This window comes from Helobdella robusta, assembly GCF_000326865.2.
Source record: "Helobdella robusta unplaced genomic scaffold HELROscaffold_4, whole genome shotgun sequence".
Taxonomy (NCBI): Eukaryota; Metazoa; Annelida; class Clitellata; order Rhynchobdellida; family Glossiphoniidae; genus Helobdella; species Helobdella robusta.
Window position 1 is genome coordinate 314,173 of NW_008704902.1, and position 27,708 is coordinate 341,880.

The following is a 27,708-nucleotide window of genomic DNA, read 5'->3' on the forward strand; positions in this document are numbered from 1 at the left end:
TTTTTAGGTAGGAGAATTTTTGCTGTTTGAAAATTTTTGTCAAAATGCAATATGTGTATGTATTCGTCGATGTGGTGTGTGTGTATGTGTGTGTGTGTGTGTGTGTGTGTGTGTGTGTGTGTGTGTGTGTGTGGTGTAGATGTTGTGTATAGTGTGGTATAATATGGTGGAAAATTTGAGTTACATTAGTTCAATTCAACTATACAAAAATATATGCGACTTGAGAACAATGAATAAAATATATAACGCGCATTTATGTGTCTTGTGTGTAGTTTTTATAAGTTGTTTCAAATGAATATTGTGTGTGGTGATATTTGGTTTGTGTGTTTGTACTGTACTTACATGTGTGTTTGTGTACGTGTTATGTGTGCGTGTGTTTTTATATAGAAGACCGCAAACTAACTTAACTACATTTGCACAAGCACCCACAGTAACAAGTTAAAAACAAATTCGAGTTATTTCTATAAACAATTATCTCTTAAATCCTATTTTAATAGATTTGTCCACCAACGTCTCGTCCTCTTCTTGTTATTAACATCATCACCATCATTTTTCATCATCATCTTCACCACCATCTTGTTATCAGCAACATCACCATCATTTTTCATCATCATCTTCATCATCATCTTGTTATTAACACTATCACCATCATTTTTCATCATCGTCTTCGCAACTAGCATCACTAGAATAATAGTCACATCTTGTCACCTCGACAAAACATTCAGTGACAAGAGGACGTAGAAGGTATTTGAAGTTGGTACCACTTGGCAACCTGTTTCCTGGGAAACTGCAACATGGCTTTCCAGTGATCACGTGCCAGACTGGAAATGTTGGATCCAACTGCACATGCACCAATCAGGCGGTGATTACTGAGAGGATGGAAACGTCAACGAATGTTTGTATGATGATGATGATGATGATGATGATGATGATGATGATGATAATGATGATGATGATGATAATGATGAGGATGATGATGATGGTGGTGGTGATGATGATGATGATGATGATGATGATGATGATGATAATGATGATGATGATGGTGGTGGTGGTGGTGGTGATGACGGTGATGAAGATGGTTATTAATATTATTGTTATTGTTATTAAAATGTAGACGGAGTTGTAATAACTAATTTTACGTTCATGTTTTAGCTGGCAATATCTAAAATAGAGGAAGAAGAAAATAAAGAATTAAAATTTTTTTTTAAACTACGGTAAAAATGATGATAATAATTTATTGGTGATGATAATAACGATTACGGAGCAGAAAGCTATGAGGCAGAAAGTGATGACATAACGAATGAAAATGTTCAGACTTGGAATGATGATGCTGATGATAAAATAGACGATGATGATGACGACGATGAAACATTGCAGAATTGTGGGTGTATATGTTTTCATTTTTGTTTTTCGTTTTTTTATGAAAACTGAAAATTGGAGTATTTCTACCGCGGAAATATTTCCACGAATGAGTGTCGGATGGATGAATAAATGATGAGATGAAAAGAGTTGGACAAATGCAGCAGCAGCAGCACACCCACGATTGCAAACTAAAATTTCTACAATCAAATTAATAAGAGCCAAAATTTTCCTACAGGCGAACAGGTTAGCCTAAATTTAGTTGGATGCTTTATACCTATTAAATGCTTTACTCGAATGATGCGGTACCTACGCGTGCATGTAAAATGTCTATGCGTATATATATCGTGTGGTGTGGTGTGGTGTGTGGTGTGGATGTTGAAGCCTTTATGGAACACAAGTTTAATTGTGAATGAATGATTGACGTATGACGTGAATGATGAATGAATGAGGTACGAATGCCTATTTCAGAACTTCAGGGAAAATTGATGGTGATGTTTATGATGATTGTACGTGATGAGGATAAGTGATAATAAGTATGAGGATGATGAAAATGATGGTGTGATGATGATGATGAGTTATGTTGAGTAGGATGATATACTTGTGAATTAGAGATTAGTGATTATTCATTATTTTCTCATTGTGCATTAAGAACTGAAATGTTTCAAAAAAGAAAATTTTTCAAATGGTGTCAGGTAGATAGATGAATAAATAATAAAATAAAAACAAATCAAATTGATCAAATTGAACTGAATTAAACAAATGACATTCACAACAAAAACAACAGAATGGTTCCCTACAAAAACATCGCCAACTATTTATCACCATCCAGACCAATATTTTTACAACAAGCTTGTCATCATCAACCATCACCATACACTAACCACTCAAACAACATAAGCATTATCATCTATAATTTCTACACCATAAACAATAAAGACCTGATGACGACCGAATTAACACTAACGTTTTTAACAGCAGAACGCCACTAATATTCTCAATCAAAACAACAACACCCAGCAACGACAACAACAAACAACAACAAGACAAACAGCAACAAAGTTAAGAGTGTACAAACCAGGATTTTCCGGAGTAAACACGAATATTCAGGTACACCTTGTCGATGCATTCCAGTGGGACATCGAATGTCATGGATTCATCGAACACCGGATTCAACGTTGATATTCGAGTTGCGGTTTTCTTGCGTTTTATAACACGATCGTTGTACATTAGAGATGTCTTGACGTATGGGTCTGGATGGATTATCATTAGTAATGCAAAAACATTGATGTTTGCAAATTATTAATTTGCCAAACCACTTTCACTCTGTACGATTCAGTCAGTATGAGTTCGTATGAGCAAAATATTTGCACGCGAGTGAACGTTTCGTTATGATACCTCTGCCTGTTTGTCCTCATCATTATGATTCCACTGAATTTTTTCACATTATTGAAATTCATACCATTTGTCTTTTGTTGGAATCTACTTTTTACATTTCTTATTAACAATTTTTGTTGTTTTTTTAGGGTTCTGCCTAATAATTTAATCGAATTATTGCAAACATGTTTGGTGTATTAATAAGATAAAATTATATGGAATTTGATCAAAATTATTTCAACTAATATTTCAGTTTTATTTCTTTTTGAGTTAAATCTTAAAACACTTTCAACAAAAAATGTAATCTCTAATTACCTGGAAGAAGTATATTTCCGAGAGAAGCCATAGAAACGTTCGCCTCAGCAACGGCAGCATCGTCTCCTGCAACATCGCTGCCATCACCATCATGGTCTCTTTGTTTATTTTCATCATGAAAATCTATTGCAGCAGCAGCAGCAGCAGTAGTAGTAGTAGTGGTGGTGGCCAGGTTGATGGCCTTTATGATTGAGACTGTTAATTTTTCAGCTGTCGGCAGGTAGCGCAGCGATAAGAGAATCTCGCCGCTCGTCATCGTGGTCGTCGCCTGCGTAGGTTCACATTTAATGGCTGTTGTATATATTCAAAATTATTTTTAATTATTATATAATTTTTTTGTCGTACAGTAAAGTCTAAAAGTTGAAGAAATTTTAGTTTTCCTCTCATAAATTTTTTCCTTTCCTTACGTCAAATTATTCCAGAATTTATACCATTATTGTTTATCTCTAAATGTCCGTTGTTTTATTAAAATCCGTGCTAGGACATAAGTATCAGCCTACAAAAACTTCATCAGTTGGTTCGTCATTTCTTACCGTTAAAATTTTTGCTTTGCTTTGAATCATCTAACAGTTCGACAATACAATTTGTCACTCCCAGACTCAAACGGCAAACCTATAAATTTCTCAAACAGTTAACTGAAACACAATTTCTTTATTTTTTTTTAAGATGACAAAGACTGAAATATAAATACAATTTTGAATATTTAACAACACAACGACTTTAATCGTTGTCTCACGAACACGCTTGAATTTGATAAAATATTACAAAATTAAGTTACTAAAATTACAACAATAATTAGTAACAAAAAAACTGAAACGATCGAGATTACGCAATCAATATGGGCCACAATAATCACAGTTAGCATCTGTATTGTTACGTGTTTTCTCTTGCATAATAATAATGTGAACTCTCTTTTATTTCTAGAAAAATATGAAATATAGTAAAATGAGATAAAAGTCTAATTAAAATCTAATAAAATAAAATAAAATAAAATAGATAAATTGATTTAAATTAAATTAAATACAATAGTATTCTACGATGCCCATCATTTGAAATAAACGAGTACAACGAGATATGATTAGTTTTAAACGAACAGTTCAATTGTTCAAATAATAATAATAATAATAATAATAATAATAATAATAATAATAGCAATGATGGCAATAATAACAGCAGAAATCCACGAAAAGCTACCGGCGCTCTCCAGTGAGAAGTAACTTGGATTAATCTGAAGAAAGACGTTTGAACGTATCACGTCTTCAATTTTTAATTGTCGTCTGACATTACAACTTGGCTTTTTGAATGTTTACAAAATGAATTTTTTGAAAAATAAAAAACATTTTGACGGCAATTACAAAAATTATTTTCCTTTCCCTCTAGAAATTCATTTCTTCTAAAAATTCATTGATAAACGCCAAAATCGAAATCCCGACAACGTGCTTGTAATGCATAAAATAAAAATTTATTACCAAAGCTACGTACTAAGCAACCGCCTCAGAGCAACTTCAATCTCAAACTTTTCCATATTTAAACTAATGATAATACTGCCGGGCATAATAAAAAACCTAAAAATTGAGTGATAGTTACGAGCCAATTAACACGTTCCTTTCCTATCTTTAATATATAAATATGTTTCCTACATATTTGTCATCTTGTGTGTGCATGAAATTGTATGTCATTTAGCATGTCAGTTTCACCTGTCCAGTTCTCTATATATTGCATACGGTGTCACATATTTGTTTTACATATGTACATGGAATCCTATATTACGTGTTACGATTTTGAGTCATATTTAAAAATGTATAAAACAAATATTTATTGGATCAACATCATTTGGTTGAATCTAGAAACATTAGAGGTAAGTTTCTAGTTCAGCTGCTGTAGTTAAAAACTGTTAATAAAATTGGAAGAGTTTTTTTTGCAAAAAAATATGGAACATAACTACAATTATGACAAATGCATGTATGCATGTATCATTGTATGTGTGTCTGTGTGTAATACGTCTTATACGCGTAAACAAAGGTTTTAAGGATAGCTGAAAATGAATCAAAACAGACCTTGTTGGATAGTTCAGAGAAAAAACTTTGCACTGAAATTCATAACCTCAAGAGCGAATTGAATTATTTTTTCCACGTTAAATTAGCTATGCCACCACATGTTTATAAACGTGTGTATGTGCGTGCGTGTACTTTTGTATGTGTGTTTGTTGATGTGTGTGTGGATCTTGGTCAGTATGTAATACGTGTGTGTGTGTATTTTTGTTGTGTGAATGATTGCCCGCAAGATTAGCCTCAGAAGTAATACGTCATATTTATTTCTTGCTGATGTTTTAAACTTTGTTGTTGTTGTTATTATTGTTTCTGTTGTTGTTTTTTGTTGTAGTTGTTGTTGTTGTTGCTGTTGTTGTTGTAGTTGCTTTTGGTGTTGTTGCCGTTGCTACTGTTGTTTGTGTTGTTTGTTAGTGCGTTCATTTTCTATAGGGTTCTGTTATGAGTCCGTTATATTGACTTTTTGTGTCTGTTCATTAGGGGATAACTTTTTTGTTAGAGTTTGTTTATTTTAAAAATTTAAACATTCACCAAATACTCAGAAAATACCCATGTTATAACTTTCGATCTGAATGTAGCATAGAATAACGCCAACATTTATTTTTCTACTCTCAACTTGACCAGTCTCACTACCATATTTTGCATTCAAAATCTTCTGTAACCAAAAAATTAATCTTTATACAAATATATTTTTATTTGTGTTTTACTTCAAGATGAAATGTTGTAGACTACATTTATTTTTTACAAGATATGGCGATTGATGTGTTTGGACTCTAAATTAATTGTCAACTTAACTGTAAATTTTGAAAAAAGGAGCAGTTATTAAAAACATAACAAATGTTTTGTAACAATTTTAAACTAATTGAGGGACAAATAATAAAGTGATTAGCAACAAACAGCATGAAAAATCCAACTCCTTCTCAGGTTTTCGCTACGAAACATAAAAATCATAAAACAACAGCAACGTGGATAAGCATGTTTTTAACATTGATAATAATTGTTGGCGAGTGTGCTCAGTCGCTTTGTATATATGCTGCATATCCTCTCCTCATCTCATACAAATGAGTAAACAAGTACTTACAAATAGACACACACCTACACACACACACACACACACACACACACACACACACACACACACACACACACGTGAACAGACACAATATGTACGACAATAGGACACCAACAAAAAAACTATTTGCGATGTTGAAAATTTATTAGAAAAATTAATTGAACAAACATGACAACTAATGAGAAATGATTGAACTTTCGTCTTGATAACCGTTGAAAATATCTCCAACAATTTTTTAATTATAATTCATATTTATTTCAGAATAATTTTCAAACAAAAATCGGTTTCGTTCTGAAAATCTCTTCAAATTATGAAGTAAAAAACGAAGCAGAGACAATAAGAGAAACAATAAGAGAATGAGTGAGTGAATGAAGGAATGAATAAATAAATGAACAAATGAATAAGTGAATGATTGATTGAATGAATGATTGAATGAATGATTGAATGAACGATTGAATGAGTTATTGAATGAATGATTGAGTGAATGAATAAATGAGTAAATGAATGGACGAATAAACAAACGAACAGTAGAATGAATGAATAAATGAATGAACGAATCAAACAAGTGAACAATAAGATGAATAAATAAATGAATGAATGAATGCACCATCAACGAGAAAATAAACCCCTGAAAAAATCAATAAGCTGAGTTCATAAGGATTATGCGGCAAATAAAAATAAATTCACGTGCGAAAGTGCAGAAACCAACAGAGAGGCACGTGAAGGCATTACATGAGATTTTTATGAAAAAAACAGACTTTCACAATCATCATCGTTGACATCTCAATGAAGTTTAATTAAATCAGCACTCGGCTCTTCTCTTGATGTTTATGTTTTACTGGAGTCCAAATCATTGTAGATAAGGCGATGAAGTCAAATTATCAAATTAAATAACTGCAGAGTATTTTCCTTTGATGTTTTGCTGCAGTCATAATCATTCGTTACAGAATAAAATAAAAACGTCGTCGGTTTCTTTAATTTTTTTGTTAGAATCACTAGAGTTAATATCTTTATCATTATTATTATAATTATTATTATTGTTGTTGTTGTTGTTGTTGTTGTTGGCGTATGCGCGTGTATGTATGTTTTTAAATTGCGTAGAATTTCGTTCATTTATTCAACATTCGCTGCATACAAATGCATCTCGTGCACACTGAGGTGGGCCACAAAGGACAATTCTTGCAACTGGCTTGCCCAACTGGATGGCTGGTACCTACCTAGGTTGTAGTACAAAGCTGGTTTGTCTTGCCACGAAATACACTTCCTGCCATTCTTTTTCCGACATTGTACCGTTGAGTCGTATTTACTAAATAAAACTTATCTACCAATTGTAAGCGCTATATAATCTCGATTGTCTTACTGGCAAGAAGTGACATGCAAGGCTTGCTTTCTTGCTTGAAAAATTAATTTCAATGTTTTTCAACGCAAAGTAGAAAAATTTCGCATTTCCAGTCCAAACTTATTTTAAAATTATTTGTTTTAAACAATGTTACACAAATTTTACGGTTGATCAATAAAACGATGAAAAAATTGAATATTTATTTCTAATTAAGAGAAACACACAAAACGAGTTATCAAAACAACGGCAGATGTTCTAGAAGATGCATGTACATGAGAAGAAAAACCAGACTAGTATTTGGTTTGTGTAAATAATGTTGGCGGCACAGTGCATGAAGTTCCATTATGCCAACTGTTTGTTTGGTGTAAATGTAAGAAACACTGTCAGCAAACGAAAGAAGCGTCTAGAGAAAAATGGAAATCGAAATTCGTTTTGCTAAAAACCACAGAAATACAAACACCGATTATACATTACATTGGACTGCGTTCCATTATATTGCATTGAATAACGTTGCATTTTTGATTGCACAAAAAACCAAATCTTTCGTCAAAATCGAGAGTTTTTTTGTCTTGTTGCAATGGTTACTTTATAACTATCGAATGTGTATGAGTAAGTCAATAATTGGCTGCTTTCATAAAAAAAACTCATCAGACCAATTTTTGTTCAATTCAATTAAAACTATATAAACAATCAATTCAATCATTATATAAGTTCACTCTCATAAACATAAAACTTCAAAATGAATCATACAAAACATGAAAAATTAACTAATAAAAGATGTTTTAATGAGGAAAATCATTGTTAAAACAAATATAAAGAAAAAGGCGCATATGTGGATATGAAAAACATTTTGTGTAACTAACTCAATTGAAAATTGGATTTGTCGTTACATATATGCTACCCATCTTTGACTAGATAAATTAAGGCGATGGAGACAACATTACATTGCATGGTTTTACATTGCATTACATTACATTACATAGCCAACAATCCCTTTCTGTTGCCTACAACTTAAACCTTATAAATCGTTATTATTTTGAATGTTTTTCTCATCTCATTATGAATATTTCCGTTTGGAATTTAAAATGATGAAATCAACGTAATGTATTATTATTGATATAAATATAAATATTATAACTATAATAATATATTATAATTGTAATAATAATATAATATAAAACATTTTATAATTATAAGTATAAAAATCATATTTTTGTGAAAATGATTCACACACCATCGATGAAAGAAGCCAGTTTTAATTTTAAATATTCGATATTTCATGCCAATATTCACATAAATAACAATTAAAAGACGATTTATATGAATATGTCGGTAGGCGTGAGTGTTGAAAATTTTCATAAATTTTATATTAATAAAATAATACGCAATTAATAACTTGGTCCAATCATTTTGTACATAAGAAGCTTGTGAAAAGTTCGATGTAACTGAGTACAAACTCATTTATCAACTAAAGTTGCATTTGTGGATATTATTAAAAGATGAAAATTTTTATTTGATTTTAATTCTGTTTGATTTTATTCAGTTTTAACTTTGGCTTTGAATTACAACTACAATTTACATCCTAAAACAATTTCTATATTATCCAAATTGACAAATTTATTGGATTAGTAATATAATATATCTTTTAAGTAATGAGAAAATTTCCAAAACAAAAATACTTCAAACAAATATGAGATGATTTGCATTGAACAAACACGACAGACAACCTTGTGTTCTGAAGAGAATATTTATTTACTACTTTCTCAAATTACTGAAAAATTGATTGCAGTCAAAGTTGTAAAGAAAAATGTAAGCAAAAAACATGATTGGTGGGCAGGTGCATGGTTGGGAGGAAGATAAATAATTTGATTGGATGATGAATGATGACGTCAGCTCGTTGTCTCTTCCATTTCTGCACCTATATCAAGACAGACAGTGAATGAATAATTAGATGGGTGAATGGATGGATAGATGGATGGATAGATGGATGAATGGATGGATGGATGGATGGATGGATGGATGGATGGATGAATGGAGAAAACGATATTTTTATTGGTCACGTTGGCGGACGAAAAAATATTTAAATTAGCTGGGCAACAACAACAAAATGACAAAAAGTTACCAAAATAGGACAAAAAATACAAATGAGTGATTGCTAATGAATGACAGGACATTCTTGTCTTTGTATAGAACATAAAAAAAATTATATTATGCTCACTAATGGTTATAACTTTCATCTAAATAAACTTCTTAAATCTTGTGAATTTATTTTTCCACCAAATTCAAATTCCTTCAGCGAATATGGTGCCGTGTTTGTTCAGTAACGCACTAGATGTGGTTGTCGTAAAAAGAGTATGGAGAAGTAAGCACATAAAAGTACAGTAGCAGCAGTGTTTATGTATGTATATGCAAGCAATTCAGCATCCAGTCTGTAAATAATGTTACTTGCCCACAATATGTTTATGTTGAAGCTGTCCGAACTATTTATACAGTGCACGTTAGCGTTTTTTAACTGGCAGGCCTTTATTGTCGAAATAAATTAAAATTCATTTTTGAATTTGTAGCATTTAAGTTACAAAAAATTGCTGAATATTAGTTTTTTATGTAGATAATTTTAATTTGGTAATTGTAGATAAACATCACGTCCGAAGATAAGTGCTTCATTTCTTAATGTTAGTCAGTGTATGCAAGGTTATTCAAGCGAATGTCACACGCAAACGAAATCTGACGGAAAAATTTGTTAATGTTACACCGTTTCATCACCATGACATCATCATGACATCACCATGACATCATCATGGCGTCATCATGGCGTCATCATGGCGTCATCATGATATTACCATTTCATCATCATTCTCGCAGCGTCATCGTCATTATCTAGCGTATACAACAGCAGCAGCAACAGCAGGACAGGCTAACATCATCCTCCGCTTGTTTCTTCGATTATTTGCACTGGACGCAAATTTATGAACTAACTCTCCAGCATACAATTACTTTTTGTAGTTCCACACGAAAATGTAAACAAAAACAGATAAAAATTAAAAAAAACAGTAAAAAAAATGAAAAATGCGATGGTGCAATGGTTAAGGTGCCTGTTCTTGCTGTTGCAGCGACGAGGTTTGAATGCATGGAGATCCATCTCTCTCCCACGCTCAATATAAAAAATATTTATATAAAAATAATAAAATTAAATACAAAAAAAACTCTGATAGATAAAATAAAGAAAAGGAATTAGAAAGCATGGAAGATTTTGAATGGGATATTTTTGAGAATTGTCAGAATGAAAAAGTATAAATAAAAACTAATTATGCCGAAACAGGAAGTATAGAATAAAACAAGGAAAAACTTAAATTAAAATGAATGCACGCAATTAATTACACGTGACATCACAATGTACAATTTTCCCAACTAAAATTTCAAATACATCTATATTTATTAAACTTTTTCAAGTATTTCCATGATATCTTCATAATAATCTTTATGATTTATTTTTCAGAGATGGGAATGAATTTTTATCGGGAAGATCACAAATCATCATTGTTGCGAGTCTTATAATGAAGAGACGCGGTTGTGCATGTTCATGTGCATACATATATGACTCAAAATGAGACCAACAGATAATTTGATGATGACGACGATGATGAAGGTGATGACGATAAGGAAGATGATGATAGTTAGTATCATGATGAAGATGATGACGATGATGATGACGATGATAAAGATGATGACACTAATGACTAAGATGACGACACTAATGATGAGGCTAAGGTGCGACGATGATGACGAAATGATGATGATGATGCTGATGATATTAATGATGACGATGACACTGAACGACGTAATCGATGATGACAACAACAATGATGCTAACGACGATGATAGTGGTGATGTTGGAACAATAATGGCTTTAATTTTCAAACTCGCTGATAACAAATTTAACTATGATCACGCAAGGATGATACTAATTACAATGATGATACTAATTACAATGGAGATACTAATTACAATGATGATACTAATTAAAATGGCGATACTAATTACAATGATGTTTTTTATAAACAATGACATCATTTTCCATCCAGCCGAATCTTCAGATCCTCATCAGAGCAGTGCAGCGTAAATACTTGAAAAAAAGCATTTGAAAACAAAAAATATAAACACGAAATTTGCAAAAAAATTTTGTAATGTTTGCCAATCTTTACTCACAAACTCAGTCAATAAACAACAATAACGCAAAAATGCGCAACTCTTGCGCGTGTTGGCTGCCAGCAGAAACATCGTCTGACCGAGGGTTGTAAGAGCATATTAGAAGCATATTAAGATGCAAATGAACGTAAAGCTCTGCAAATACATAAGTAAATTGTGTCAAGTACATCCGGAAACAAACTCAAACACAAAAACAAAACACGAACAACTATAAATTAGTGTATATTATACAATTTTATTCGTAAAACGTTTAAACATACAGCGAAAATAATGACTGTGTAAACTTTTAACAACAACGTAATTTAATCTACATACAGTAACCAAATTTTAACAACAACAACAAGTACCTAATTAGTACAAATACCAAAGCAAATACCTACACTAATACCAGTTCTGCACAAGTTCACCGCAAACCATTGAAGTAAATAAAGTGGACCCAAAGCAAACGTACGCACGGATCACAACATACATACACTACACAACTATACACAACAGTGTACACAACAGTGCACACAACAATGCACACAACATACATACACTACACAACTATATATTAATATTCCATCACGCAATTAAAGTTTGCGCTGTTAGCTATAGCTACCTTCCTTATCGTCATGGAAAAAAGGGTTGGGAACTATTAAAAATTCGAATTTTATATTCGGTAAACACACTTCTACATCATATAAAATACCATGATGGGTGGCTATAAGAGACAGTTAATTTGAGTTTTGAAACCGTTATTTCAAAATTTATTTATTTTTATTTACAAAATCGCATAAAATCAACATAACAAATGATTAAAACCAACTCCAATAAAAATTTTGTAATAAATCTAGATAGGCAGATAAGACAGAAATATTTTTCAAACAAAATATTTTTTACAGAAGAAATATTGCAGGCAATAAATAATGATTTCCAGCCTGAATGAATTATGAACTTGTACACTAGCAAACATTGGCCTGCTTAAAAATACATGAACATTAAGTTGTATTAAAAACCAATTTAAGTCAACATAAAATCATATAATGTACCAAGAGTCGTACAACCATTTTACTTAAATTATATAGATGTGAGTGTTTGGGTGTATGTTTGTGTTGTGTGTGGAGTGAGAAAGAGAGAGAGAGAGGTAGAGAGAGAGGAGGGAGAGGGGAGAGGAAAAAGAGAACGAGAAAGCTAAACCTTGATCAATAAAAGTTCAAGTTATTTTTCGCGAGTCTGCAATGAATTATGAGTCTAAATGTCATACATGGAAATTTTCTATTAATTTTCTTTCGAGGTAACTTCTACATCAATCATGTTTGGGTAATTTTTTTTATTGTGTAATAATTTCTAGCTATGGTCTTCCTGACTCTATACTCTATCCTTTAAGTAAAGCTTTTAACTCTGCTGCTCGTCTAGCTGCTCGTGCCCCTTTCTTTTCTCATATATCTCCATATCTTGTTCTCTTGCACTGGCTACCTATAAAATATAGAATAATTTTTAAAATTTGCACGTTCATGTATAAGTCTCAATCTAAATTATTTCCTAAGTACTTATCCGATATATTAATTGAACCTAAACGCCCCGGTTTACGATCGTCTTCTTCTTCTCGCTTTTTCTTAACTCGTGTTAAACACTCTTTTGCCAAATCTGCTTTTGCTTTTTCTGGTCCTTTTCTCTGGAACTCTCTACCTACTTCTCTAACTATTTCTCCATCACTTGCGAAGTTCAGAGCGGATCTCAAGACCCATCTGTTTTCAAAATTCATTGAAGAGCGCTGTTGAACATCGCGGAAATAGCGCTTTATAAGCTAATTGATTGATTGATTGATTGATAGCTCGAATTTCTCTTTCTGTACCAACTGATGATTTTATATTTCTTATTAATAACCCAACTTTTTCTTAAATTAACAATTTTTTTTCAAATTAATGAACTATCACCATTGAACTTTCAATTTTGTCGCAATAACTTTTTTTGGAACGAATGGTCGTACCTGATAAAAGTATTTCATTTCAAATTTTTTCGTCCGAAAATGAATAACTTTCTTTCAAAAAATTGTATTAATTCTTTGCCAAATTTTTTTCTACTTAAATCAAAATTCAAATTTTAAAGTTTTATCCATGAAAATATTACTTTCATACTGTCCAAAAATTAAAGCAGTAAAATTAACTTCAATAGGCTAACACACAAATTAAAGGTTTATCACCTTCCACCAATTTTTCTGGTGGTCCATTTTTCATGCCTCGTGTATAGTTTAAAAAATTAACAAACACTATTCCGATTATATCTTTTTTTATAAAAATTTTATTTATTTTTAATATAAATAATGCAATGCATTGTTGAAAAAAAATTTCCTCCCATATAGGTATACATTTTAAATTTGTGTTAAGTTTCGACTACAATCTATAAAATCTAACAGATAATTTTTTCTGACTGATTAAATGTAGGTATCGCGTTTAATACATTTGCTTCTCAATTTAATTTCAAGCAGTGTGGTTAGCTGTAGGCTACTATACACCAATAAAAATGTGCTCATAGCAATAATGATCAAATGGTTGTTTTTATTTTTAGAGGTTTTTTTTCAAATAAATCAACAGTAGCTATCACTCTTATTAAAATTATTTCAATGAACGTGACTCAAGACTGTCGTTGTTGTTGTCGTTGTTGTTTTTGTTGTATTAAAGGTTTATTCACTTTCAACAATTTTTCTGGTGGTCCATTTTTCATGCCTCGTGTATAGTTTAAAAAATTAACAAACACTATTCCGATTATATCTTTTTTTATAAAAATTTTATTTATTTTTAATATTAATAATGCAATGCATTGTTACTCTTACTGTAATATCATTTGGGGTAATAGCCCGTCGTATATTGTTAATCATTTATTTATTATGCAAAAATGGTTCATTAAAATATATTATAATTTAACCTTAATGTCTCATGTTGATCATTTGTTTTTAAAATTAGACATTTTAACAGTTAAACAATTGAACATTTATTATTCATCGATCTTTATGTTTAAATTGATTAACAACTTATTACCTAATTATTTTGTTAAATGTTTTCATCTAAGATCTAACATTCATTCTTTATCGACTAGGCAAAATAATATTTTTTACATATACCCAAATAGGTTAAATATTTACCAACATAGTATATTTGTAATTGGCCCAAGTATATGGGATGGAATTCTGCCAGTGGACATTAAAATTATATCTAATTTGAAGTCATTTAAAAAGTTTTTGAAGAAATTTTTGATAAAATATGATCCACCATGAGGACTATTATTTTAATTAATGGACCTGTAACATTGTAACATTTATCTATCAAACTTGCATTTAATTTCTTTTCTGTTGTTTAACTAATTACAAATAGTATTAGATATTATTTTGTTTTCGTGGGCTTGTTACATTGGTTTATGTATGTAATCCATCAAATTTACATTTATCTTTCATTTATGTTTAATTAATAAAAGTATATAAATTGTATTTAACTGTTCAGTGATCACGGTGGCCTTCACAAGATTATTTTATCTTATGTGGTCTCCGGAATCAGCTGTCTGATGGATTTATTTTCTTTTAAATTTTTCTTTCAGTTGGTTCAAATAAAGTATTTTCGTTCGTTCGTTCGTTGTTGTTGTCATTCATTCGCTTATGTGATTGTCACTGTTTTTTTAACAATTGCAAAATGTGATTCAGTTACATTTTTGTTGTTAATAAGAAATTTTTTTACCAAATTTTTGTGTACCATATTTACACTCGACACATTAGCGAAAATAATATGAACGGTAAAAAAATATTAAAGTAAACATAAACACAGACGCACACACGCACAGACACACACACACGCACACATAAAACAAAAAACACACACAACTACAAACAACATAAGCTTCAATATAAACTTTATTGTTGAGACCAAAGAATTGAACACTGTGTTGATAAATGAAATACCGCACTTTATGACATTCAATTTGTTTGTTTGTTCGTTGCTTGCGTCGTACGGGACGCTCCCATTCCCGGTCGGTTCTGAATTTATGTTATCTTCCACAAAGGATTATGAGGCCGTAGAAAATTCAATTCTTTCACGAACAAAATTGTTATGCAGTTTATATATCTATAGATGCGCTATATAAGACATATATTTATATCTTTGTGTGTGTATGTGTGTGCGTGTTTGTGTGTGTGCGTGAGTGTGTAGTGTGTGTGTGTGTGTGTGTGTGCGCGCGAGTGTGTAGTGTGTGTGTGTGTTTGTGTGTGTACTTACCAATATACTACACAAGGGTATGACAAAGAATATTGTATATGAAGCATAAGGCAAACATAAAGAAGCGTTAATGAAAAGCCAACACCGTGAATTCTTTTGAGAGTTGCATGGTGTGTCGCACAAGTATGGACGCAATAAATTCACAAATATGCATGTGTGGTGCGTATATACGTTTTCACACAGACTCGCTACCTACATGCATAAAATTACACGTTGTTATAACCCCAATATTATTACACATACACATGTGCACATCTGTGTACACAAGCATAACCCACATATACAAAACGTGTACAAAAATATTAAAGTGTAATTATAAATGCCAACGCAGACATTTCAGATTGTATTTCATTTGAAAAACATTTATTTATTTTTAATGATATTTAAAGAAAAAACAAAAAACAAGTTAGTTTTTAAAATATGGATGCTTTACAGAACAACTAACCGAGGTTACGATTCAAGTTTCAATGAAACTTTGAAAATAAAGGTTGCCCCGCAGATGACGAAGATGAATGTGATGCGATGTGGCATGAGAACAATGATTACGATATTGATGATGACGATCCTAATCAGTATGATCAAGATGAGGAAGATAATGACGATGACTGATATGAGATGATGATGATGACAGAGATGAAATGATGATGGTGAGGAGGGCGATGATGATGATGAAGACGATGAATGATGATGATTATTGTGATGACAATATGACAATGATAATGGCTCAAATGACTGTGATAGAATGATTACTAAAAAATCATGGATGTGATGACGACAACGAAGGTGATCGAGTCCACAGCGTTCATCTTTTCGGGACTTTGAGCTAAGGAATCAAATATAAAATTACCCAAACGAAGAATCCACACACACACGCACTTAAACACACACATACGCACACACAGATAAAGTCCCACACGCCAGTCAAACACAGACAGACTGTGCATATTGTTATAACAGTTAATGTATTACCTTCCTTCCTCAATGGTCGAAAATGAATATTCAAATGAAATCAAAAAGTTTGAATCTACTCATTAATAATAATTTTAGTAATTTGGTTACCAAAATTTTCAAATTCTTTATATAAACAAGTGCTGAAAATGATTGAAAAATCAAAATATCTTATACAGTCTTAGACACTCGAGAATGAATTAGAAAACTGTATATTATTCTAACTTTAATAAAGTAAATAATGACGATAAGAATTTGGTTAGAAATATTGAGAAATGTAATAAAAAACTATCCAACGCTAGAAATGCTACACGTTTTTATTTATTATTAATTGTATGTGTGTGTGTGTGTGTGTTGTGTGTGTGTGCACAAACGTGAAAAGCAAAACAGCAAACAATACCAACTTGGTCATCATGGATGTCTTCTTTGAAATCTCCCGGAAGCACATCAGCAACGACACGAAGACCACAAGCATCATCACCACAACCTCCCTCGCTGTATACCTCTTCCATCTCCCCTCTCGAATTCCCGGTCAAGTCCTTACAAAATGGATTCCCACGCTGATTCCTGCCATTTGGTATTTTGAAGTGGGTTTTCCCCAGCAAGTTGGAACGTCCGCTTTCAGTGACGTAATAGATGGATGCGTGAATTGTCATGTCACGTGACGCTGGTTGGTTGCCGGATGTAACCTCGAAGTGCTCGTTGAAGATTGGATTGTTATTCCTTTCTATCATTCTGTGTGTGTGTGTGTTTGTCTGCATGTATGTTTGTGTGCGAGTGTGTTTGTGTACATGTATATTTGTGTGTGTGTGTTTATGTTTGTGTGCACGTGTGTTTGTGTCATGTATGTTTCTTAATGTATGTGTATTGTAAGCTTATGTGTTTTTGTACGGTTTGATATGTAAACATTGTTTTTAGGTTTTAAATAAGTAATATTTTCAAAAAAGTTAACCTAAAAATAAGCTTTTTTTTAAATTTAAAAACAATAAATCATAAAATATAATAATGGCCCAAATAAAATAATTTGTTAAAAAATAAAAATCTACCGGTGTGAATTTGTCCAAATAAACATGTTTCTTTGTATTTTTATGGATATTTGCTAACAGTAAAAATTTTGTGTATGTCTGTCTGATTGCTGTCTGTCAGAATGTATTTGTGTTCGTATGTGTGTATGTCTATGTATGTATGTTCAAAAATAATGTATTTGTATTCTGAATTGTTAGCGTTGCTAGCAAGCCTGTATGATGTGATGGGCATTTGAGATTGGTGAATATAATCGCTTAGGCGCTTTTGATGTTTATGCCTTTAATTAAACATACGCTTATGAGTTCGCATTCCAATAATTTAAATGTTTACACTTTCAAATAAGTTCCGACAGCCAGTGAGTAGATCAAAAGTTACACAGAATGGCTGTCAATGGTTGAATGGTTGAGTGGTTGTCTGGATTATTCTTCATTTCCTGAAGTACGTCTTAATAAAATGAAGTCCCAAACAGAATTAAGAACTAACGGCTCGAAAACGAAACTCAACTCGAAGAAGAGCATCACATCTCAAAAAAAAAACAAACAAAGCCAATGAATTAAAAAATTTAGTTTCACGATTCTTGTTTTCACGTTCATTAATATTTATATCAACAACAACAAAGAATTAATGCCGGAATTTGCCTCTGTTGGACATGAATGAATGGGATTTTTTCCATGGGGCGTGGATTATTTAAAGACTGGTAACGCCACGTCATTGGAAAGGTCAGGTTGTTGAAAGGTCACAAGGTCAAAAAGTCAATATTGGGAAACGATTAGCTAACATTTGCATTCAGTCATCACTCACCTATAATACGATTATTAGCTTTATTGTTATCATCAAAAATATTAATATTGCAACTACTATTTAATATTCATGCGTGTGTGTGTGTATGTGTGTATGTGTTAGTGAGTGTGTGTGTGTATGTGTTTGCGGTGTGTGTGTATGTGTGTGTGTGCGGTGATTGCGTGTGTGTGTGTGTATGTGTGTGTGCATGCGTGAATCTTCATCATTTATTAAAATTTCCTCCCTATAGAATTTTTTAATATTATTTCCAGCATTTTTATTATCAATCATCATTTTTATCTAGAAAATACTTTTGAAAAAATCTAATATTAATAATAATTTTCTGGAAGATTTTTGTCATCATCATCGTCGTCGTCACCATCATTGTTATCATCATCATCGCCGTCGTCGTCATCATCATTCTTTCAAGCGTCAACATCGATAACATAACGACACACCACACAACCACAGCAGACTACCGCCTCAGCGTGCAGTCGAAGCCGAACAACCAAACACCATTTTTTTAAACCGTAGAGCAACTAAAAGCTTTCGGAAGAAACAAGGTAAGAGTGTGTATATTTACCTTGGATCGTAGTTGTGCTAAGTTTTATTATTATTCATATTATTTTGCCTTTCATAGAAATAATAATAATAATAAATAAAAATATTGTTATCCTAAGTCATCACTCGTCACATACTATGTATCAATTTAACACTAAATCATACCATGCATGTTTAAAATCTATTTAAACAACAAAAAAAACAATAAAAACGACAATGGAAACAACAATGTCAGCATCAACAAAAACAACAACAGTTTCTCAAACAGCACCTGGTCTGATAGGAGGCAATTTTAACATCGGGACCATACGCAACATCAACTTTGACGAAGTAACTGAACATGTAGCATTGCAGATGGCATCTGCTTTTATCCATATCATCATCATTATTATCATTTTCATCATTTTTGCCGTTATCATGATCGATAACAAATCCACCCACGGCGCCAAAATCATCGTCATTTTTATCACTGATGTGACATGAATGATGATTTTCATCTAATGAGTAACTCACTGATCTGACTTTTTTGTTACTGTCTTCATTAGCATCATTAGTTTTACGGCCTGCATTGTGTGTTGCTCTGTTAAGTGGAATGTCGCTGTTGTTGTTTCTGTTAATGATTTTGTTGTTAGTGTCGTTGTCATTGTTAGTGTTAGTGTCATCATTGTTGTTATCATTACCAAGTGATTCAAATGAATTATCATCATTTCTTTTACCATCTGTGTTTTCAGCGTTTTTATTTTTCATATTTTTGGAGTTTTTGGCAACATCGTCGACATCATTATTATCATTAACCTTCTTATCTACATCACCATCATTATCTTTATTATCATCTGTATCTTGTTTGTAATCATTTTTTTCATCACCCTCATTCCACTTGTTATAACCTACACATTTATTATTTCCTTTACAAGGTAACACATGGAGATTTGTGGCCCGTAATACTTTCAAGTCAGTCGGCTGTTTGTTTGCATTGAGGGTGACATAAAAATAAAGTTTTGATGTTGTTGATGATGATGACGATATAGATGATGTTGTTGATGTTGAAGATGATAGTGTAGTAGTAGTAGTAGTTGTTGTTTGTGGAGGTGGAGGTAGGTGCAGTGAAGTTGGTGAGTACATGGTTTTGGTTTTTTGGTTTATTTCAAAGCTGTAACTTTTCAGATTTTGTATGTGTTGGAAAGAATGGTGTGGTTTGATACCATGCTGTTGTTCAGGTTGTTGTAGTTCCTGTTGCTGTTTTTGTTGTTGTTGGTACATTATGCATTGTTGCATTTTCAAAAAATATTCATTTTCGTCGTCGTCATCGTCACCAGCGTTCAAGTAATAGTAATAGTTTCGATCGGCTAGGCGAGGTTGAATGCTCTGTGTGGCATTAGCTTGGAGAGGATTCTTGGCATAGTAACTGAAAAATGGATTGGAAATTCCCAAACTGCCTTGCCTTGGTTTGCAGACGTCGGGAATTCCAGGTTGAAACTGGGAATGTTTTTCTGGCATGGCCGGTAGAGTTCGTTGTTTTGTGATCAGTTTCGGCTTTGTTTTCTACATGAATTGTTTTGAAAAATGGAAAATGAAATTTAATATTTATGAAGCACTCTCAAGTTTCATAAACGGTTGTTACAAAGCAAAAATAATAAAAGTAGAAAATCATAAATAGTAACGAGTAGTTAATAAATTGAGATATTTTACTTGAAGTACGTGCTTCCAGAACTCAGGAGATCCAGCTCCTGATACGAGTTCCTTACTCGAGGACCCCCCGCGAGAACTTCTGCGGCAGCCCGTCTGATCCATCTGATCCTTGGACAATTTCGCGCCCAAATTTATCGAGTTTTTTGATTTTGAATTCCCACTTTTCGATTCATTCTTGCAGAACTTTCTTCTCGTTATTATGACGACAGTGGTTATGATGAGTATGGGTGTTGATGTGAGGAAAAAAATGAGAAATGCTATTTGGATTGGCAGCATTGTGTTCGTGTGTGATTAGTGGTGATGTTGTGAATTTGCTATTTGCCAATCCTGTGTTTCTTTCCCAAAATGTATTTAACAGTTTTTAATTTTTCATATACTGCTAAACGTTTTCACTAATGGTGGTGCAAATATAAAAGATACTTCAAACTGATTTATAGTTATTATTCGATGAGGACAAAAGAATTATTTCAAAAATATGTTTCAAATTAAACAAATTGCCTATTATATATACATATATATTTGTTCGTGTCAACTATATATTTAGACCAGATTTGAAAATCTTGACAATTTATAGACGTTGTGTGTCGTTGCTTTGATCGGAACAATGGAAATTTACTTTGCACCCCATGTCAAACTTCGAGAGTAATGGTAACGCATTTTTTACAACAAGTTGAAACTGAACGATTCTGCCTGTGTCGTTCACTTTGAATGTCAATTGTCAATCTGTTTTAGTTTCAATGATTGATAGCTTTTAATTAATTTTGAAAATTTAACAGGTTAATTGTAATTTACAAATTAAAACAATTTTACTAAGTGCAAGTAATTTTGTAGCATTAAATGTTATTTATTTGAAAAAAAAATCGTTCCAACGCCTGAACACATCTTGCAGGCATGCATGTCTTCTTTTGTAGGCTGTCGCATTGCACGGATAAGCCTCCATGTATTCATACAATCCAGAGTCCAAGCGTTTATATCAAATCGTACATTAATGTGTATATATATATATATGTAAACTAGAGGCTATGTATATGTGTGTACGTGTGTGTATATATTTGAGAATGGGTGTGTGCGTGCGTGCGTGCGTGTGTTTGTGTGTGTGGGGGTGTGTTTGTGTGTGTCGATTGTGCGCAAGTGTGCTCCAACGATTGCTATATATTTTTTTCATTGATTAAATTTATCCAATTAGAAATAAATCTCATAAAACATTCCAAGAAATATGAGGCGTACATATAATCGTGTGTGTGTGTGTGTGCGTGTGTGTGTGTGTGTATTCTTACAAAAAATGTACACTGCATTAAGAATATGAAATAAAGGATTAGGTTAATGAAAGCAAAGAAAGTATGTTGAATAAAGAACATAAGTTGAACATAAGAATAAAATAGTTGAAAGACTGGCAGTGATGGTGGTAACCAGTTGAGAAAAGCACAGCGAAAATTTTAGAATAAAAGAAGAATTTAAAGTAAAAATGTAGTAAACTTGCTATGAAAGAAATTTTTGTAAAAAACGTTGGTAGGCCTAATGGATGTAAAAGTTGTTTAATGACATGTTGGAAGCGTAATAAATGTGGCTGGTAATGGCGAAAACATGTTTGTGAAAATAAGGATGACTGGAATTGTCAACGTAAATGATTCTAATGACTAAAAATGATGATGACGAATATACAAAAGATTATGACTACAACAGCAAGCAAAGATGAAGATAAGATGATGTTAACAATGACGATGATGATGAATGAAATTGACAACGAAATGAGGATGATGGTAGTTAAAAAAACTTTTAAAAAATTAGTAACCGCAAGCATACCAGAAGCCGCTACTGATAAAGATGATGATAACTCAGACGATGACGATAATAATAGTGATAAGAATGATGATAAATAAGGTGATGTTAACACGGTGCTTTGGAAATCTCTCAGATAATTAAACGGAAGTTAAAAAAACTTCACAGCAATTATTACGTGCACGTAAAGAAGAAAAACTCTGAACGACCAAATTTGTAGACGCTTTTTCATCTTTGTTAAAATATTAAAGTCTTAGGGCAAACTTTCCTAAAAGTGAAGACATGGAAAATAAATAAAAATTCAGCTTCGAAATTTGAAAAAGATAAAAAATTAGGATAATAAATAAGAAAATAAAACAAATTATGTGAATGAAAGAACGAACGAATGAATAAACTCACTCATCCATTCATTTCTGACAATGAACAAATAGCAAAGAAAAGCTTCAATGAAAAAAGAAAAAAAATTTAGAGTCCAATGTACAATTGAACCATTTGAAAATTAAAAAACAACTTTTTCCATTTAGATATCACGCAAACTTTATATTTGTAGATTTAATTAAAACTATGATAATACGTGGATGTTAGTGATGTTAATGAACATTTTTATGATGAAAATGATGACGGTGTTGATGTTGATGATGACGTCATTGCTAGCGAGGTAAACAAAGCTGACGATAAAAATAGAAAATAGTCAAAAGTTGAGCCTAAAATTTAAGTTTAGAGTTGAGGAAAGAGAAGAATCAGCCAAGAGAACGTGTGATGGGGGAGGGACATTTGATGAACTGTTGCGGAGTACCAAGAAACATTACTTCAGATTTGTGGGGATTTAGCTGGAGAAAGTTTGATAAATGCCAAACGTTTATGGTCATAGTACATGCATCTTTGTTGTCAAGCTGAGATTGGGAATTTTAGCTATTAGACATGTATCATCAGCGTATTGATGAAAGAGTAAGCCAAGATGTTAATGATATTATAAATAGGAGAGGTGTAAGAAGTGAAAAGAATGGGACCAAGGACAGATCCTTGAGGAACTCCAGTAGATAAGTTGAAGCTGGAAGGAGAGTGGGAATCAAGTTTGATATATTGAAAACGATTAGAAAGATGAGATTAAAACTCTTAATATAACTTACAATGCTACTAATAATAAGGACTTTAAAAAATTTCTATACAAGTTAACTATGGTTAAAATATTATTGATGCTAATTGCCGTTTTCAAATTTAATATGGAAAATAAACCGCTAACAATTTTAAAGCAAGAAAATTGGAAAATACAACAAAATTTTTTGCATTCTACTAATATAGCTTCGGAAAAATTATTTTTATAGAAGTATTTAACATTTAATAATTTATAAAAATAGTTTTTAAGCTGAATCCCCGCGGCTGAAAAAAAGAAAATAAAAAAACTCTATTTAATACAAAAATTTCTTCCTTTTCCGCTTTTCAAAAAAATTACTTCCTTTAAATACAATTCAAAAATGTCAGGAACAGAAATGTTCTGCGCTGGTGGTAGTAGTTGTGATGATGATGATGATGATGATGACGACGACGATGATGATGACGATAATGATGATAAAATTTTTAAATTGAATACTTGTTATTTTCATGTTTTGAAGTTGATACCACCACTGCTTCTCTTGCAACACATCTCACAACAATCCTAACTATAAATCCTAGCATTCCCTTCTTTTTGGGGCTTTCCATGTATTTTTCTTGGGGGGATGTAATGTTTCTGAGCGTTCGGGCTTTCTGTGTTATATTCTGAAGGTGGGAAGCATTCGACATGTTGTTGTTGTTGTTGTTACTGATTGGTCAAGTGAATGAGCAAATTTTGTAAGATATCTGACGTCTGTGGATTTAAATCTATCGGAATATGTTTTATAATATTGATGTAAACTAGCGAATGATAAATACAATTTTGATTAAAAAATTAGCAAACGTTAGAAAATAAAATAATTTTGGTTTTTGGTTTTGTTTTTAGTGCTATTTTGATATGGGCATATATAACTTACGTTTAAGTCCATTATTTATTAATATTTATATTTATTTATTTATATTTAATTAAAAATTCAACAATGATTGTTAGCACAACTTTTGTCAGTACATTTAAAGTTCGTTAATAATTTCGTAAGAATGCGCCAATAAGTTTGTTCATTATTACCCGCGGATTTCTTGTTGAAAAAATTAATATGAGTAGGATTATCATTGAATATTTATTTAGCACATAGTGGCAAAAGCGTTACATTAAAATCAACACGAATATCTACAGTACGACTGCGTACAAAATTGACTGTTTTGTTCACTCGTATCGCATGACTTACGGCAACAAACAGATTCAATCGATCATAAATTATTGTTTTTCAGTTGTTATACCACCCACGTTTTTGTATATTACCTTCTTTCGTTCCATTTCATTCTTCTTTCATTGTATTTCATTTATTCTCCGATTTTTTTTCTTTCCTCGCTCTCTCATTCAGTCTCTCTCCATAAACCTGGAAAACTAATCTCAGCCATGAGTGCAGGCATCACGTTCCAACAATTACTACTACCATCATAACCTCTCCTGGCCATCCAGCCAACAATGGAGCGTTCACATCTACTATTGCTATATATATTAGATTAAAAGCAAATTTGAATCTATATTTTTATCGTGTTTGCTTTGTATGCTGGCAGTTTGATTCGACGTGTTTGTATGTGTTCATTTTTCTGTGTTCACCCGCGTGTGTCTGTGTTTGTATTTGTGTGAGTATTTTACGTGTATGTGTGTTGGAAAGTGTGTGTTGGAAAGTGTGTGATCTGTATGTTTGTGTTGCTGTGACTATGTGAGTGTTTATGATTGTACGTGTATGTATATATGCAAAGGCGTGTTTGAGATAACGTAAGTATATTTGAAATTTCTAGTATTATTTGTATAATAGTATCTTTGAAATGAGTTTGCGCTATTTAAATGATGGTCTGATTTTCTTTGAAGATTCACATGCACCAAATATTGCGCACTTGGTTTTTCGTCAGTTTTTACGAATTGCAAATACTTTTTCATTTCCATTTAATTATCCATCATATGAATTAAATAAATTATTTAATCATTTAATTTTAACTTCGCTAGTTAAAATTAACATAACATATTTTGTAACTTACTAAGTTGAAACTAACATAAATGTTTCTATGGCAGTTTCAAAATTTAATTCGCCAAAAATAATCCTAATTGTTGATGTCTAGTTCAACAGCAGCATTTTAAACTGAACCAATTAATTTTTTGAAGTTGTTCAAGAGAATCGAACCATGCACGTTTCAGAATTTAAGCAGAAGAATATGAAGAAACATGGCCGAAACAACAAGTGCACTACTTACTGTATGCAGAAACACCGCATTTAATTCATTAATTGAAAATCATCATAAATCAAAATCATAATTTTGTAAAAATGAAGTTTCGTTTCTCGATTTGGTGATAACCATTTTCTTTGTAAGTTTCGATGTTTTTTTTATTTGACAGACACAAAACTATATTGAGGTTACAAGTTTGTATCTTTCCTTCTTGAAATATTTTTTTTCTTTCCTGTTTCTATTTTTATTTATCTTCTTTTCTACTTTTGTTATCTGTTTTTTTTTCTGAATCATTTTCACTCGGTATATTTTTTCAATTTTTACATCTAATTGTTCTCACATTTTCATAATTTCTTTCTCTCTTTTTCTCTCCCTCTCTCTCTCCTCTCTCTCTCTCTCTCTCTTTCTCTCTCTCTCTCCCTCTCTCTCTCTCTCTCTCTCTCTCTCTCTCTCTCTCTCTCTCTCTCTCTCTCTCTCTCTCTCTCTCTCTCTCTCTCTCTGGTTTCACCATCTCTCAGCCCATTCATTCATCCAGCCATCCTAAGCTCGTCTCGCTCCATTGTATCGACTTGAGTTTCACATCACTGAACGTTTGATGATGATGATGACGGTGATAAAGATGATGATAACGACGATGGTGATAATAATGACGTTGATGATGGTGACGATGATGATAACAATGGAGTAGAAATATGTAATGAAAATAATGATGAATGACAATGACGTAGCGATGACTCGGTGATGACGTTTCGATGAAATTATAATGCAATCATTTAATCACGCAAAAATGAATTCGTAGTCTCGAGAATATAAAAATGTAAATTAATTGACTATTGAATGGCGTGAAATCATCATTGCCACACACACAAACACACACTCTCACACACACACACGCACGCACACACACATCCAATATTTTTCATATACTGTATAAGTGTATATACTGTATAAAACATACTTACAACATATTCTGTCTATACTATATACTTGTATATGTATACATGTAGACACATACACATACTTTTTCAGACCATATAAACTATTCTTTATAAACAAACATAAATTCATCGGCAATTTGTAGAAATAGTTGACCACATTTTTTTTAAATTATCGTAATTTTTGACATTTACATTCAATTAAAAATATATAAAATTTACTTTTTATTCAGTTTAACTTCTGTTTTAATAAGAACTTCGCATTTTTCCAAATAATTCTCTAAGGTAGAGCATTACATTCCGAACTGATAATTGCAATTAAATTTTATTAAAAATGAAAAAAAGTATTATAACGGTAAATATTATATATTTATAATTATTATATTTATAACTTTTCTAACAATGTTAACAATTTTTAAAATACTATTAAACTTAAAATGAAATTTTCTTCCTAGTTGTCAACATGATGATGCTCGTGTTCTCTGTTCTTACGCTAGCGTTTATCGAAATCGGGAGAGATATTGAAGGTGAGGAGAGGGTTGATTATATTTTAATTTAATTTTTAATTGTCATCAAATATTTTATCACTAAAACAATAAAAATAAAAACAAAAACCACGGCCACAACCAACAACAAAAACAACAAAACAGCTAAAACAGAAATATTAATGATTATTAATATTATTAAAACGAAAATCTTATTATTTGTT

The 27,708-nt window shown here is 31.9% G+C and overlaps 1 protein-coding gene across 1 annotated transcript; it reads right to left on the reverse strand.

Moving 5' to 3' along the window:
- Positions 1-721: 721 nt before the first annotated feature.
- On the reverse strand, positions 722-3,307 carry HELRODRAFT_162049 (hypothetical protein; the record flags this gene model as incomplete). The annotated part of the gene is made up of 3 exons (XM_009024373.1): positions 722-869; positions 2,438-2,612; positions 3,052-3,307. The coding sequence occupies 3 exons, from the start codon at positions 3,305-3,307 to the stop codon at positions 722-724; spliced, it is 579 nt and encodes a 192-aa protein (XP_009022621.1).
- Positions 3,308-27,708: the final 24,401 nt, after the last annotated feature.